This window comes from Lemur catta, chromosome 7 (assembly GCF_020740605.2).
Source record: "Lemur catta isolate mLemCat1 chromosome 7, mLemCat1.pri, whole genome shotgun sequence".
NCBI classification, from domain to species: Eukaryota; Metazoa; Chordata; class Mammalia; order Primates; family Lemuridae; genus Lemur; species Lemur catta.
In genome coordinates this window covers 102,062,111-102,078,966 of record NC_059134.1, presented here as the reverse complement: position 1 = coordinate 102,078,966, position 16,856 = coordinate 102,062,111, and the positions used below count along the sequence as shown (strand labels likewise).

The following is a 16,856-nucleotide window of genomic DNA, read 5'->3' as shown; positions in this document are numbered from 1 at the left end:
AAAAGCAGGAGATGAAATTCCCATGTGAAGGACGCCCTTCCTGTACTTAGAAGAAAAAGCAGCATCCTTATCCTCAGAGATAAGAAGTCAAGACCAAGATCTTATTTTAAAAAATTTTTTTTCATTTCTTATTTTTTTAATTGACAAATAAAAATTTCATATATTTATCATGTACAGCATGTTTTGAAATATATAAACATTGTGAATAACTAAATCGAGCTGATTAACATAGGCACGACCTCACATACTTTCTTCCTGGCGAGAACACAAAATCTCACTCAGCAATTTTTAAGAATACAGTATATTAACTACCTGTAGTTGCCATGTTGTACAACAGATCTCATGAACTTGACCAATGTCTCCCCAACCCTCCCAAGCCCAGCCCCCAGTAACCACCATTCTACTCTCTGCTTCTGTGAGTTCCACTTTGTAGATCCCATACATAAGAACCATGCGGTGTTTGTTTTTCTGTGCCTGGTTTATTTCATTCAGCATAATGTCCTCCAGGAAAATAACTCTGACCTTGTAAGCCTCCTCACATAATTTAGTTGCTTCTTTACAACTTACTATTCTTTATCCAGTTCAGTATAGAAGTAACTGACACCAACTGCTTCTCTGGGTCTTCATTTCTTTACAAGGGCTCCGTGCCAGTTAAAACGTGGATTACAGAAATCTGCACACACAAGGCGACAACCACGTGAGGACACCGGGAGGAGACACCACCTACCAGGCCAGGACAGAGGCCTCAGGAGAAACCAGCCCTGCCAACACCTTGCTCTCAGACTTCCAGCCTCCAGCACTGTGTGTGCCCCGCTTCAGAGAGAGAGAAGAATTCAGCCTGAAGTTCTTCTGTCCTTCATCCCTGAGTTCTCCAGGAACAGAGAAACCTGGGAAATGGAGACTAACACAAAGAGAAAGGAAAATAGATGCTGGACAGCAAAATCAACAAATATCCAAAGCCATCTGTTTGTAAAATGTTTCTGGCAATGGCTGGGGAATCCCAAAACCATAAAGCAAGAGCACAGTCAGCGGCTAAGCTGGTCTGCTCTCATATCTTCCCTCCTTCCTGAAGGCAGATCACTTACGATGAAATTCAAACCATTTTAAGGATAGGCATTACATGGTAACTGGGATATTTAAAACTCTGTATGGCTTCACAACCATTAAAATTTTTAAAAACTAAAAAAAATATTGCACGCACATAATCCCAGCACTTTGGGAGGCCGAGGCAGGAGGATCACTTGAGGCCAGGAGTTCAAGACCAGCCTGGGTAACAGCAAGACCCCCATCTCTACAAAAAATAAAAAAAATTAGCCAGGTGTGGTGGTGCTCACCTGTAGTCCCAGCTATTCGGGAGGCCAAGGTGGGAGGATTGCTTGAGCTCTGGAGGTTGAGTTTGCAGTGAGCTATGATATCACCACTGCATTCCAGCCTGGGCAACAGAGCAAGCCCAGTCACTTAAAAAAAAAAAAAAAAAAACAAAGTAAAAAAAAGAAGAAATTTGTATGCTTTTCTCCTGTGAATCTATCTCATGTCAATTAATTCTCAGGCCCAGCTTGAACCTTAAGAGGATGAAGGTGGAATTTTGCTTCCCCCTACAAAATTGTATTAAAATTAAAGCCATTCAAAGGCAAGGGTCTAGCAGAAAGAAAGTACTTTTAACTATTGGGTCTTATGCTAGGGGATATCCCCCAAACCTTGCATAAAACCTGGCAGACCGTGGGCATTCCATGAATGAATAAATTAATGACCCAATACAGGCCCTTCCTCTGCACTGGGCTCTGACTCCACAGGCGCAGAACCAGCGCTGATTCATCTCTACATGCCCACTACTCTGGTGCCAGCACTGAGCCTTGCAGTCAGGATGCTTGGATCAAATCCTGGCCCTGACATTTGCTAGTTGTAGGGTCCAGGGCATGGTTCCCTCTCTGAGCCTCAGTTTGTTTGCCTATAAAATGGGGGTGATGATGATATTGTATAATGTATAAGAATACATTCCTCAAAGGGAGAGCAACAAATGATACGATGCCCATTAAGTGCTGAGCCCAATGTCTGGCACGTGGTAAATCCTCAATCGGGACATGTTGGCTGTTATTAACATGAGAGAGATGTGCTCATCAACATCACACAGTATTCACCAGTTTCCCAACAAGGAGGGTCAGAGGCAATATAAGTAAATTCCAGAGCTTTGTGTGTGCAATCACTCACTCAACAAGTGTGGGGCATACTGAGTAAGTGACTTACCTGTAAGATCAACCAAACCCAGCAGGGAGAGGTTCGGTTTTGAAGAAGCCAGACTGACTTCTGCCTCTCCTCACCCTATGCTTCCAGAAGGGCCCACATATCACCTCTCTTACCTTTTCTTTTTCCTGTGGCTGTGCCGGGAAAAAGCAAAACAAAACAAAAAATATACTGGGGGGTGGAGGAGAGCCGTGCCAAGGGCTATATATTTTTACTTTTCACACAACTCTCAAAAGACAGGCCCTAGGACTTGCTGAGAAACTGCCCCGTGATGCCACCCCTAACTAGCAAGCCTGTCCTTAACCCTCACACCAAAGGGGTGGACAGGTGGGCTTCGATGCCAGGATCCAACTAGTGTCTGACTCCAGCTTCCAGGCTTTTCTGCATAGCACAGCTATGGGCCCCATTCCTATTCTTGTAACAGAAGGGAAAATATTAACTTTATTTATTTGCAGTCTCTCCATTCTCTGCCCTCTGAGGATGGGTCCTCCAGGACAATCTGTTGTGTTGCTGACTCTCTGAGGAATAACTAAGCAGGTGGGAGGAAAAGGCCCAGGCTAATTAGCTGTGTGGGCCAGCAAGATCCCGCGGGGAATTCTGAGCAGGTGGGGTGGGGAAGGAGGAGACCAGGGCAGGAGAAGGAAACGGGGAGAGGGTGAGGAGAAAAAACGGGCAGCAAACTGCATCTAAGGGAGGCTGTTTATGATGCTTCTTTATACACAAGGAACAGAATCCACAGATTTCACAGCATGAGGGTTTCTGTTGCTTAATAGCAACTCTCAAAATAGGAGCTCCTCCCAGGGGAAACTACTCATCAGGCAACTGAATACAGGGTTTACAAACGTGTCCAGGCCACTGTGGTAAGGCTTTGTCAATATGCCAACTTTTAGTTTGTCTGACCAGAAAAATCAGGTTTTTATGAAAGAAAAGGTGAAATATAACTTCCTTCTGAATCCCCTACCTTTGAAACCCCTCAAGTCCAACGGAAGAGGAAAGAGAACAAATCCCCACTGAAATGCCCTGAAGAGCTTCCTCTGCATAAATGTGCAGCAAAACCATCTCCACTTCCCCTTAAAATAACATTCCAGAAGCTTTAACCTGGGAACCGTCCCCGGGTCTCCCAATCCAATGCCTGTTAAATGGCCAGTCTGGGAAGCTGGTAACTGCAGAGAATATTTGTTTTGATCTGTCCAGCAGTCTTTCATTTGGTGACTCTGTGGTTCTGGTGGAGCTGCCGATCACAGTATGTCACCCCCGCTAGCCACCTGGGACCTCAGTCTGGCTGGTTATGGTGCCCTACCCCCCAGGTTAGTGTTGACCCAGGGAGGTACAAGCCAAACCAATCAGAAGGCTTCTCTGGGAGAGAGACATGCATACATTTTTAATAGGCAGGTCAAAAACAAAGCCTTTTTCCTCTGAGGACATTAAAGTGGGATGGCATAAGCCTGGAACTCTTTGTGCCTGTTCTTCCTGGGGTATGAAGGAAACCCATCTTCAACAGCAGATAATTAGGTCACTGCATATTGGGATGAAAGCCCTGTTGACATTTGAGTTTCTACAGTGCCTGATGTCAGTTTTGCCCCTAGACATCCAGTTACAAGAATCTTTTTCCCAGTTATGTTTCCTTTTCTTCCCTTTTTTTGATTACGCTAATTAGAGTTGGACTTTTCTTTTGCAAACTGATATACACGATAATCAAAGGCAAGAATGTCAAATGCCCAAAGGCAAGCCTGTCTGCCTGACGTCTCCCCCATCCAAAAACCATCCAGAACAGACCACACGCCTCACCCTGGTCTTTCCTTCTCCCCAGAGTATGCTCATGAGGGCCTCAGCACTACTGGTAGCAACCAAGCACTGCATCTTTGTTTTCACTGTACTCTTCACATACCAACCTCAGTCAGCCCCTTCCCCAATAAACTGGGATGAGCTTAAGTGCAGCACCTAGCCTAGCACCTGACACAAGATCATGACCAGGGATGGATGGATAAAGACTGTTGATCCCACCAGTGTGTTTCCAACTTTGGAACAAATCTTTTCACTAGAGCGCTATGTTTATGTCTAGCTATTATTCAATATTTGAGAAGTACAATGCAACCTCCCCACTGCCTCCAAGGTCACCAGTGAAAGGGACCTGCCCCCGGCCCCAAAGAGGAACCATTTAAACAGCTGGCTCCAGATGGGGCAACCAAATGGAAGTGTCACAAATAAAGAGGTCTTCACAAGTCCATGTTACTATAAATAAAATTTGTGTTCACTTTTAAGCGACTCCAACAGCAGAGCCTTCTCGGTACTATGATAGAAAGTTCCTAGTTCACTATTGCTTTGCAGGACAGAGAAAGTTGACTAACTGGAACCACATAGTCACATTTTACCCCAGGTTATCTTAGAGGTCCTATTCACTTTGCCAAGCCCAATTCTATTTCACAGATCCTCCCATATTAAAAGAATAGAGAAAGAAAAACACAGATAACGTGGCATTGTGATCTTTATTCCATTAAACGACCTTACAACTAGGAGTGAAACAGAAACATGCTTTTAATATACTAACAGCATAATCTCATCCCATTGCACTTCTTAAAAACTGTACTAAATTTAAAGCCATTCAAAGGCAAGGGTCTAGCAGAAAGTACTTCTAACAAATCTTTTTAAGAAAAGAAATCTGAGGAAAATCTGTGTATGTACAAGATTAATATTAACTCCTTTTAAGGCTCATGTCCATGACAGCATTTATTCATCTAAATTAGCAAACTTTGGGAATCAATGCAATCTTCTCTTGATCATAAAAATACATTTAAAGTTTTGTTCTGGCACATTAGATTCCTTCCCAAAGAAAATTTCTTCCAAAACCTTTCTGCCCCTAGATTTAGAAAAGTTCCTGATATTGGATACTCAGATCAATATCAAAATTATAATCCTGTTCTTCTTTTTTATTCATTATTTTTATTTGCAGTTTAAAGTTTTCTGTATGCTAAAGATTTAGGGGTTCAAGTCATAGCGCTGAATTTGGCTTTTAAAAGAAAAACAGAGTCAGGCACAGTGGCTCATGCATGTAATCGCAGCACCAGGGGAGGCTGAGGTGGGAGGATGGGTTGGGCCCAGGAGTTTGAGGTTGCAGTGAGCTATGCCACTGCATTCCAGCCTAGGTGAGAGGAAGAGTCTGTCTCTTAAAAAAAAAAAAAAAAGAAAAAGAAAGGAAGAAAAAAGAAAAACAGCTATCCAAATTGCTTTTTAAAATCCTAATTACCTCTGTTAATATATAGGATGCTTGTACATTCATTTTTCAAAGAAGGCACTATAACAATTTAGAAAATAAAATAGCTTTAAGGTGTTTAGATAATCCTCTGGATTAAAGGCATCCTTACTGCTCTAAACACAGTAAACTTCTGGTGATTGTATCTGGTAGGAGACCACCTACTCTGAACTGCAGGTAAAAGGCATCCACTTGCCTCCAGACTAGCGAACTGCACTTTCTCGTTGGTACTTCTCATCTCACGGAGCAGTCTAACCACCTAAGATACTGTTTATGAAGTGATGATTCCAGGGCCACAGCCCAGACCAGCTGAGGCAATCACTGGGTATAAAGCTGGGAATCTGAATTTCTTTAAACAAGCCTCCTAGGTAATGAAACTGAATTTTTTTAAACAGGTCTCCTAGGCAAGTCTTATGCACTCCAAGGTAGATGAGAGCCACCACTCAAAACATAGCTACAGTATGACTTACCATAACAAAAAGAAAACTATTCAACTACAAATCATCTTTTCATCAGGCTTCTTAATGTCATTTTAGAAAATTAATCACACATAGTTTGTACTTTCATAACTGAAGTTTGTCTTCATCACACCCATATACCTTGACTAAAATTTGTTAGATCCAAATGTTAGCCATAGCTCTATAAGTTATATTGTTTAAAAAAAAAAAACCTAGGAAAAGATAAAACTATTTGTTTTACTACTTTTGCATACTTAATTTTGCTATAACTCATACATACATACATACTCATCCAAACTCATCCCATCCAAGGCACCATTTTTATAAGCTAAGTAGAACACATGACCCACTAAAGAAACAAGTTGGATTTCTGTTTGTGTAGGTTTGCCCATAGTATTTTACTTCATGTTAGAGAAGAGTAAAGCAGAAATAACATTCACAGGCAATTTTACCAAGTATAAAGTAGATGTTAAAACATAAACCTCCATGGAACAGATTTCTAAATATACTGAAAAAATAAGGTATGATTCTAAAGATGTTTTTATCATCATACATGACAGTTTGTCCTCATTTTATCTACAAACTAATCATTGAAAGACTTCTCAGTGAAAGAATTAAAATTTTGATCCTATTATTTTTACTATAAGAAGTTAATTGGAAGTTATTTAAATTTATTAATAGCAACATTTGACTTCTGAAATGAATTATTTCAAAAACCTCTTTTTATACATTAATGGAAATATGCTCCATATACTGTTAGGAATGTGCAAATTAAAAATCCAGGAGCAGCAGAGCAACAGACACTGCCCAACACCTACAACCTGAGCTCCTGACCTACTAATCAAAAGCTGAGAGAAGGTAACAGGTAAGTCATTCTTTTCAACCTGGTGATAAATCTCCCCAGGACTATTTACAGCCAGCAATGAGAATGCATCTTTTACTGAAACAGCTGACATAAAATCATCAACTTACAGTTAAAAAAAGAGATCAAAGAAAACTCACAAGAACCCTCACCGAGAAAACTTTATAAACATTTTCCAGAGGCAGAACAAGTTAACTAATAAAGACCAAAACAGGGGCTTCCTCTGGGTAATTAAACCAAGGTTATTCCCTTATAAGACTAAAACAGAAATGGTGAATTTAAATAGTAACTAAGCTAAGATTTCATTAAATCATATGTTATCACTTTTTTAAAAAAAGACCTAATAACTTTAGTCTTAGAATGGGTTTCAGACACATGATCCCTTCTCACCATTAAAAGTTGGACCACTTTTGACAATTACTCTGAAACTTATAAATGTACTTACAGAATATATTAAAAACTAAGTATCTCAAAATCTATAGGACCTGCTACTTAAAGTATGAACCGTCAGAGAGATGAGAGACTACCTGAAAATGCACCAAAATTTCAGAAGCTTTCAGTTTAACAGTCAAAGCTCGGTATCACTGGTAAGTACAAGTAAACAGTTTTTAGAACAAGCTGGAATTTTTCTAAAATGTAACAGCAAGTAAAATAGCAAGAACTTCAAGGCAAGATGGTATACAAATACGAAAAATATATAAAATGCTCGGAATTAATTTAGGACTTATAAAAATACTTGAGCGGTAAAGTATTAGTCCAAAAAATTCTTGATAAAGAAATTACATGCTAGAAGAGACTTTCTTTTTTCTACCTTCCATTCATACTTCATATATATGAAATTTATATTTTCCCTAAACCCTCCTACCTCCCTCCCACAACAAAAATTAAATTATCTCAAAAATTAAGGCTCACACACCTGAATGTTTATATAAATACTTGCAGGCAAGTTTTAAGATGTTTAAAATCCACAACAATTCACCATTATAAATCAAAGGAAAAAGTGACTAACAGATAAAACTTTTTATCATCTAATCAAGGTAAATAAAAAAAGAATTCTTACATATATGTCTAAATATTGTTTATATTTGAATAGGACTTTGGTTCTTACTATACCAAAGCTATTTTAAAGCTACCAGACTAGTCAAAAGTAAAGTTAAATAAAAGAAGATTCACTAAATAAAATTGATAATTTTAGTTTCATTATTAGAACATTGGACAGTGCATAGCAGTATGCAAATCAACATTTGGATAAAGACTTTAAATCAGGTGATTTAATTATTAATTATTGCTAAGCCACATGAAATAAGACATTAATTAAAGGTAGTAATATTTGGTAATAACTTTCCTCTAATTCTTAAAGTTCTGTTCTTATGCAGAACTCTCAAAAACAAAACCTCTCAAATGACAACTGTGTAAGAGTGTGTATAACATACATACATATATAAATCTATAGTGAACCTGACCAAGGCACAAGTTCAAGAGACTTATCAGAGGTCACATGATTAATTTAAACTCAGCTTTTTTTCTTACAGTATCTTGCTCAGTCCTTTTATTATTCGAGGAATATATGCCTCTTTTTCTAGAAAGAAAATGTGAGAAAAAAAATAGAGCATGTTACAACAAAACTGTCAGCCTGTTGGGTAAAAAACCTTACATTTCAGAATATGGCAATATGATTTTCCCACATTATGTGGCAAACAGGATTCTATAACATTATAAATAAAATTTGTAAAGTGTGATGGCATCACTTTCAGTTACTCTTTAGTTCTTAAGTTTTTCTAAGTTTTGTAAACTTTTAAAAAAAGGAATCCTTCTCAAAAGTGTAAAGAACTGAGAAGTTTCACCCCAAAATGGCATCTTTCACGAAGTTGTCCTCCATCCCCTCCCCACTGTGTCTGCAAAACTATGGATTCAATCTTAAAAGGCACTAAGTGGTACATAGAGAACTTAAAAGCTGCATTTTCATTTTTTTCCTTTAGCTTTCTCCCCCATAAAGTGCACAAAGCAGAGAGTAATAAGAAAATAAACACAGGCTTGGATTTATAACAGCAAGGAAGGAAGTGCTTCCAACAGAAATGGAAGTGTGTTTAAGAATCTGAAACCACAGGAGAGGTCAGTTCGTTTATTACAGTGCCACGTTTCGGCTCTTCCTGGAATCTGCCATTCCTCTGGACATGGACCTGTGGCTGCGGCGAAAACCCAGAAATCAGTAGGGGCTGGTCGGGTTCTTGTTGGATCCTCATATTAAGAGCTATTGAGCTTTTTTATCCACAGGTTGTCTCTCAGCAACTGAATCCCTCACAGCAGCCTGAGTGGAATTGCCAATATGAGAAGAAGCCTGCAAAAGTCCATTTATTCAATATGTAAGTTAATAAAACACAACAATAAGAGAGTAAGTCCTTGGAGATAAACTTTCAAAAAAATGTCTCCAATATCACTATGTCACAGAACGTGGGGAAATAAAAATGCCAGGGGCGAGGGGAGGCTATGGCAGCAGCTAAGCCCCAAGACAGCCAGCGGAGCATCTGCTCTGTAGTTGGGGTGGATGGGTACCTCCACCGGCTTTACAAGCAGCTTGGCCTAACTGATCTGTTCATATTACTCAGAAAAAGAAATAAGTCATCTCTAAGGTCATGTCAATGTCAAAAAGCCATTGGCTTATCGGGAGATTTTAAATGAAAGAAATGCCATCCATTTTCTAACCCAATAGGACTCAAAACAGAATACTGTATTAAGTTCATATATTTTGCAAAGCTTTTAATTTTCAGTGAAGCAAATTAATCCAAGGGGCTGGGGAGAGGGAGAATCACACAGAAATTGTATCTGAAGAGCATATAATTAGAAGTTGCCCATGAAAAACAAAATGTGTCTAAACTGGAACTTTTTTTGCATTAAAGGGCTGTTTTCAGGCATAGAAACACAATATTAATACTAAGTATTAATACCCTAAAAGAGGATAGTAAATCATAAACCCTATCAATAAAAAATGGCCAAAGGAAGTTTCTCATGTGTTCTTTCACTATGAAATTCTTCTAAACTGAGATATTTTCCAACAGAAGCACAAATATCTGCCCATTATCAAATCTCAGCCTCCTCAGTGACACCACTTACCTGCTCCAGTACATATGCTGCACCAAAATCAATAGCACCACCCAGCTCGCGATATTGGCCAGAATATCTGATGTATCCCCAGGTGAGGAGTGCTATTAACAGCAGTCCAACCATACAGTTGAAGAGCTGAGCCACAACCTCCAGACCAACAAAGCCGGTGAGGCCTGAGGCTATATACAAAGCCACAATGCCTGTGAACAGCACAGCAGGGGTTCGGAAGGTGCTGAAGACGTTCTTGCTACCATTGTGCTTGCAGAAGTTCTCATACAGTTCCTTGATTTCCTCCTCCAGCTCCTGCTGGTAACGAAAACTAAAATCTTTCCCACCCATCTTCTTGATCTTCTTAAAATGGTCCAGAGCAAGTTGTTTGAATTCACAGTGCTTCTCCTCTAGAATGTCTGGAGACAAATAAGGTTTCTCTCCCCCACAAACCTAAAAAGAACAAAGACACAATATGTTGAAGATCCCTTCAAAAGCAAGTGCCAAATAAATAAAACAAATGAAAAGACAACGAAAAGGTTAGAGTATTTTAAGATATTGACCTTTTTTTTTTTTTGAGACAGAGTCTCACTCTACTGTAACAGTGAGACCCTATCTCTACAAAAAATTAAAAAATTAGCCAGGCTTGCTGGTATGTGCCTGTGGTCCCAGCTACTCAGGAGCCTGAGGCAGGAGGATCACTTGAATTCAGGAGTTTGAGGTTACAGTGAGCTATGATCACTCCACTGCACTCCAGCCTGGGCGACAGAGCAAGGCCCTCTTAAAAAAAAAAAAAAAGAAAGATTGTTAGAAATGGTAGTAATTAGAAGGCCCTAGTCAGGCGTGCTGGCTCACACCTGTACTCTCAGCATTTTGAGAAGACAAGGCACGAGGATCGCTTGAGGCCAGACAGGAGTTTAAGGCCAGCCTGGGCAACAGAGTGAGACTCTGTCTTTAAAAAAAAAAAAAATGGTAATAATTAGAAGGCCCCAATTATCAGGACAACCTGAATACAGCTTTGTTACCTCATCATCTTAAGATACATTAAGTAAGATCAAGTTTGGGTTTTTGAAAATAGCAAAAATGCCCAGGTTACAGATATTTCAGAATAAAGCATATGCCCCACATACCTCCTCCATGTTGTTATAATAAACGTCCTTGGCAGAAGCTGCAGCTGCTAAATTGTTGGCTTCAGCAGTGGCCTTTTAAGAAAGGAAAAGTGTGAACTATAAATCCTTCCTCTTTTTAACATTCTTTCCACAAATAACCAAATAAAAATCTTCTCTCACCCTATTCCCCATTCTTCCTTTTTTATTAACTTTCTGCTATTTTTTAGGTTTTCATACAGTTCAACTGATGAAATAAAATACAGCTTTTCTGCCAAATTCTCTACCAAAAAAATCTGTTTTATACTTAAGAATTTTTAGCATAAATTAGGGCCAGGTGCGGTGGCTCACGCCTGTAATCCTAGCACTCTGGGAAGTCGAGGCGGGCAGATTGTTTGAGCTCAGGAGTTCGAGACCAGCCTGAGCAAGAGCAAGACCCCATCTCTACTAAAAATAGAAAGAAATTAGCTGGACAACTAAAAATATATAGAAAAAATTAGCCGGGCATGGTGGCACAGGTCTGTAGTCCCAGCTACTTGGGAGGCTGAAGCAGTAGGATTGCTTGAGCCCAGGAGTTTGAGGTTGCTGTGAGCTAGGCTGACGCCATGGCACTCACTCTAGCCTGGGCAACAGAGTGAGACTCGGTCTCAAAAAATAAAAAATAAAAACCTCTGCTTAAAAAAAAAAAAAGAATCTTTAGCATAAATTAAATCTCAAAAAAGCAAGGAAAATTTCATTTCCTTTGCTTCAATTTTAAATGTAATAAATAGATGTGAGTCAAAAAAACAAGGAAAAAAACCTTTACAATGTCAATTACAGGTTCTAGCTGCCTTTGTGAAAATATTTTGCTACTAAAGGAATCAACATTGGGTAACAAATGCCCTTGTTCAGCATATGAAAGTCAGAAATGATAAGTTTTAACCAAATGACAATTTCTAGTTGAAAATAAGAAACCCAATTAATGAACAGTAAATAGATAGTTCAGGATGTGTTCTGCTAAAGTAAACAACAGATGACAGGAAATTACTTATCTAACGTATGGTGGGTATGTTTTACGTGGGTATGTTTTACCCAGGTATAATCAAAGTGTATTCTAAAGTGTGTTTGGTGGGAAGATCAGGCCCAGTGAGGAGAGGCCATTCTGTTTTAACTGTACCACCACGAATACAAACAAGAAAACCAGAAGGCAGCCACACTGCTGCAAAACATGCCAAAAATTACCAGACCTCCACAATGAAAAAGGAAAGCGATCCCATTCTCTTCTTAAAGGACTCTACCTATCGTATACAGGTCAACTCAAGTGACTGAAGGATTGCATTCAGGATGTCAAAGAATTGCCTACCTGAAGCATGGACTTGGGGTGAGGCAGATCTTCTCCTTGGTAAATTTTAATATATGCCTTAAAATATAAACATAAAAACTGATTATGAAAAATGTCATTCTGTCATATATACAAGGGCTGTCTGGAAAGTATTCAGTCATTGTTAATATAACAAGAATGGTTACATGGCTGGATACTTTCCAGACAGCCCTCATATTATTCATACTTTAATTTTTAGAAACAACGACCATACAACTGTATTTTCCTAAAGACCTAGATCAACAACCAGGAATTAGCAAAAACACAACACACCTGTGAGTGCATGTTAGCATTTTTAGTTAACTAAAAATCTTCTCAAGCAGCACAAGCCTAGAAGGCTAGGATACCATCTGACACCCCATGCACACTGGCCTCACCACTACCTGGGCAGAGTGATCATCCGCCTTGAGGTAGTCGTGTCACATCTAGGTGCGGTCTCCTACACACAGCAACTTCCTAACCACCTCCTGTCCACACCATCTTCCTTGAGGAACGATCTTCCTTTAGCCACAGTAATTACTCCTCTAAGAGAGTGCAAAGAACATCCATTTGGTTCTTAGACTGATACTGCCACCCAGTGGCCCACTCGTGGAAGGACACTGAAAATGCCTCTACCATCTCCCCCAGGAAACTTTCCCTTAAGTTTCGAAATATTGACATTTAAGTTGGTTTACAACGTAGATCAGTTTTATCAAAAAGCAAATATTTTAATAATTAAAACCCATATTTACCTTAAAATACTCCAACAGTCCCCGACAGGTGACTTTTGAGCCATTGATCTCCTTTTCCATTAACTTAGAGGGGTTTAATACATATGGTATCAAAGCCTGTAGCTGTTCTTTGAATTCACCAGCAATATCTGTTCACGGGACCATGAAAAAGGAAACAATAAGCCACACAGCCTTATTCAATCAAGGTGAGCACAAAACACAATCATCACAGTCTATGTCATTATTTTACCATTTGCTAGTTGGACGTGGAGGGCAGAGGCTCCAGACCATATGTTTTGACACTTTCTGGCTATGACCAGGTTGCTGACAGATCCCTGCTCTAACGTACCTTCATCTGTGTCCTTCCCCTCTGCAGTATAACATCCTCTCTAGTTCAGAATAGAATACTGCGTGCAGAATATTCTACCCTGGTTTTCATTCTGAAATATTCAGTCTACTCCTAGCCTTTCAAGAAATTTAACTTTTTAAAGAATTTCATTAACAAGGTCTTCAACAAATCAATTATCAACCCCTCAAGTTGTCTCAGGCCTTTGTCATGCCCTCATGCTACCCATTAAGATCAATTAGAAATCACTATTTGATTTTTGTTAATTTTGTTAATTTTTTAATGTTAAAAGAAGTAGAAGCACCTGTACCCTGTGATATTCTGTATTATCTCCTCAGAGGCCCTCTGGGCCACTTTAAGACAAAAAGGCCACTAATTCAGGAAAAGTGAGTTTCTCTGCAGCTTCTACAAGGCTCCACAGAGGGTTAAGGGGAGCCATTAAATAGAGCTCTTTTCTCAAAGTAAGAATTAGCTGGTCCAACTATGAAGACAAAGGAGAATTAAAATACAAAGAATCTGATTTATATAATTTAACATCTTCCTGGGTTCCCAAGTATCAGCTGAAAGTGGCTAGAAGGCCATATCAAGGAAAGAACTCTTTAACACTCCATAAAACTAATCATAATATGAAAAATGAAACTGTAAAATTCCAAGGGAAAAGGTGGGACAAATTCTTTATAGTGAAAAAGTACAAAACAGCCACTGTGCTGTTCTGTATAAATTCATATTTGCTTGCATATACTAAAGAAACTCTGGAAGCCTACAGAAATGGAAGAAAGACTTTTCACTGAATACCTTTTAATCCTTTTTGAGATTTTAAAATGTGAATGTATTTTCTATTTTAAAAAGCCCTTTTTTTATGAGTTCAATTTTCATTCCACTGAAAGACTGAAATTTGGAATTCACAAATTCACAATGGGATACAGAAGGATCGATCCAGATAGTACAGAATGCCATTTTACTGAGTTTTACAGATCCTAGGCTATTCATGTTTCTATAGGAAAGCTATACCAAAATAATAGTTTTTAAATCAGAATAGACAAAAAACTGTCTCATAACAGAGACAATTTCAATCTCTCATGGTGTCAAAGAAGACTGTGCCCTACAAACCCTTCTGTTATTTTCTAACTAGACAACGCAGTAGTTGATGTATTAGGTATCCCCGCTACGTACACTAAATCGGAAGAAGGGTTTTCTTTACACTGATGGCACAGTCATCTTGTGTCTGATGAAAAGACTCTCAAAAAGCAGCTAATCTAGCTAATTACTGCAAGAAACAGTAGCTTAGCATCAATTATGCCAAAACTAAGATCATGTTCAGCAGGTATTTACCTCTCAATAAGTGGTCAATCTTTGAAAATAAAACCACTAAAACAATTCCTAAAGTATTTGGGGGAACATTTGCAGAAATAGCTTCAGAATGTAGTTCTTATTAAATTTAAATGTAACACAGAACGACATTAAGTTCCTTTTATGAGTCAGCCATAAACATTCTCAGGCCCTAAACATCCTGAAGTTGTCTTTTCCAAGTTACATGGAACAGGACTGCAGAATCTCAGCCAAGTAACTGTACAAATACACTTGAGAAAATATAACATCTAAGTGTGTGTTTTTGTTTGTTTAAACTCTGAGAAACACATCAGCTCTACTGACAGGTCTGCTGCAATAAATTTTGTGTGGTTCTCAAGCTAGCACTTGCCAAATACTCACATGTCACCTGCTATTTGCAATTTAGCATCCAATTTAATCTTCACTCAAAACCTTTCAACATCTTGGTTATTCCTAAAATTACAAAATATCCATCTCCAAATCTAAAAAGTACATAAACCTTTACAGAGCTGGTTAAGAATTCTTCACAATCCTCAGAATATTAATAACTGCGTTTCCTTAAATACCAGGCAGACTATTAACATATTTTTAAAGTGAGGCAAAAAAGGACATTTTTATTTTTCAAACATTTCCATTTTAAAAACTACTTATAAATTTACACACACACACACACACACATATATATTTTGTCAGCCATGATAGAGTACTGTGGCTTTATCACAGCTCACTGCAACCTCAAACACCTGAGCTCAAGTGATCCTCCTGCCTCAGCTTCCCAAGAAGCTGGGACTATAGGTGCACGCCACCATGCTCAGCTAATTTTTCTATATTTTTGTAGAGACACGGTCTTGCTCTTGCTCAGGCTGCTCTCAAACTCCTGGCCTCAAGCGATCCTCCCACCTTTGCCTCCCAAAGTGCTAGGATTACAGGCATGAGCCACCATGCCCGGCCTATATTTTTTAAATAAATAGGATCATGCCACATATGCTACTCTGTAATTTTTCTACATTTAGTAGAGTATCATAGACATCTTTCTATGTAAATACATAGATTCATCGATCTGTCTTATCCTTTTTAATGACTGCATTTTATTCCTTTGTGCAGATGTACCATAATTTAACCAATGCCTCATAAACATACATTTGGGCTGTTTCCAATTACTGTCTATTATAATAACACTACCATAGCAAATATCTCCACACATATATTTTTATCCACTTATTTGTACAGTTTCTTAGGATAAAATCCTAAAAGTGGAACACTGGATCAAAGAATATAAACATTTTGAATTCTGGTACTGTCACGTTACTATCCATAAAAGCTATAATTTATATGAATGTTTTTGTGCTTTTTTGATTATTGTGATGCTACATATATTTTCTTTAATATATACTAACCATTTGTATTTCTTCTTTTTGGACTTGATTTTCATGTAAGAAAGACTGAAACCCTAAAAATGTACTTTATAGTTCTATCCTGAATGAGGAAACGAAATAGTACATGAGATTAAAGATTCTTTCTGTATTTGCTCAAAGGACTTGCAGTCAAAAAAAGATTGTTTATACAGAATTTGTTCCATATTTTATAAATATAATAAATATGAAACTCAGCATACTTAATATTTAGTGATTAAACTATTTTTAATCTGTATATATATAGTGGGGTTGAACCGTGTCACCCCCTCCCCCAAAATTCATGTTCACCTGGAACCTCAGAACGTGATCTTATTTGGAAATAGTCTCTGCAAATGTAATTATTATTAATAGCTGAGGTCATACTGGATTAAGGTGGGCTCTAAATTCAAAGACTGGTGTGCTTACAAGAAGAGAGAACACACAGAAAAGGCAGCCATGTGATGACGAAGACAGAGATTAAAGGCAACTACAGGGACAAGTCAAAGAATGCCATGGATTGCCAGCAACTACCAATGGCTAGCAGACCGCATGGGGCAGATTCTGCCTCAGAGCCTCCAGAAGAAACCAATCATGATTTTGGACTTCTAGTACCTGCACTCTGAGGAAATAAATCTCTCATCTTAAACCACTCGGTTTGTGGTAATTTGTTAAAGGCAGCCACAGGAAATTAATGTAACATGCATTCCCAA

General features: G+C 38.6%; 1 protein-coding gene across 2 annotated transcripts in view; it reads right to left on the bottom strand.

Annotated features, from left to right (window-relative positions):
- Positions 1-8,875: 8,875 nt before the first annotated feature.
- The window catches only part of ATL3 (atlastin GTPase 3), a 49,634-nt gene continuing 41,653 nt past the window's right edge, over positions 8,876-16,856 (bottom strand). For both annotated transcript variants that reach the window (XM_045558200.1, XM_045558199.1), the window contains exons 9-13: positions 13,099-13,226; positions 12,350-12,406; positions 11,032-11,103; positions 9,923-10,354; positions 8,876-9,149 (exon numbers count right to left, since the gene is read on the bottom strand). In XM_045558200.1, the coding sequence (XP_045414156.1) occupies positions 9,063-9,149; positions 9,923-10,354; positions 11,032-11,103; positions 12,350-12,406; positions 13,099-13,226 (776 nt within the window). In that variant the 3' untranslated portion in view covers positions 8,876-9,062. The remainder of the gene's footprint in view (positions 9,150-9,922; positions 10,355-11,031; positions 11,104-12,349; positions 12,407-13,098; positions 13,227-16,856) is intronic.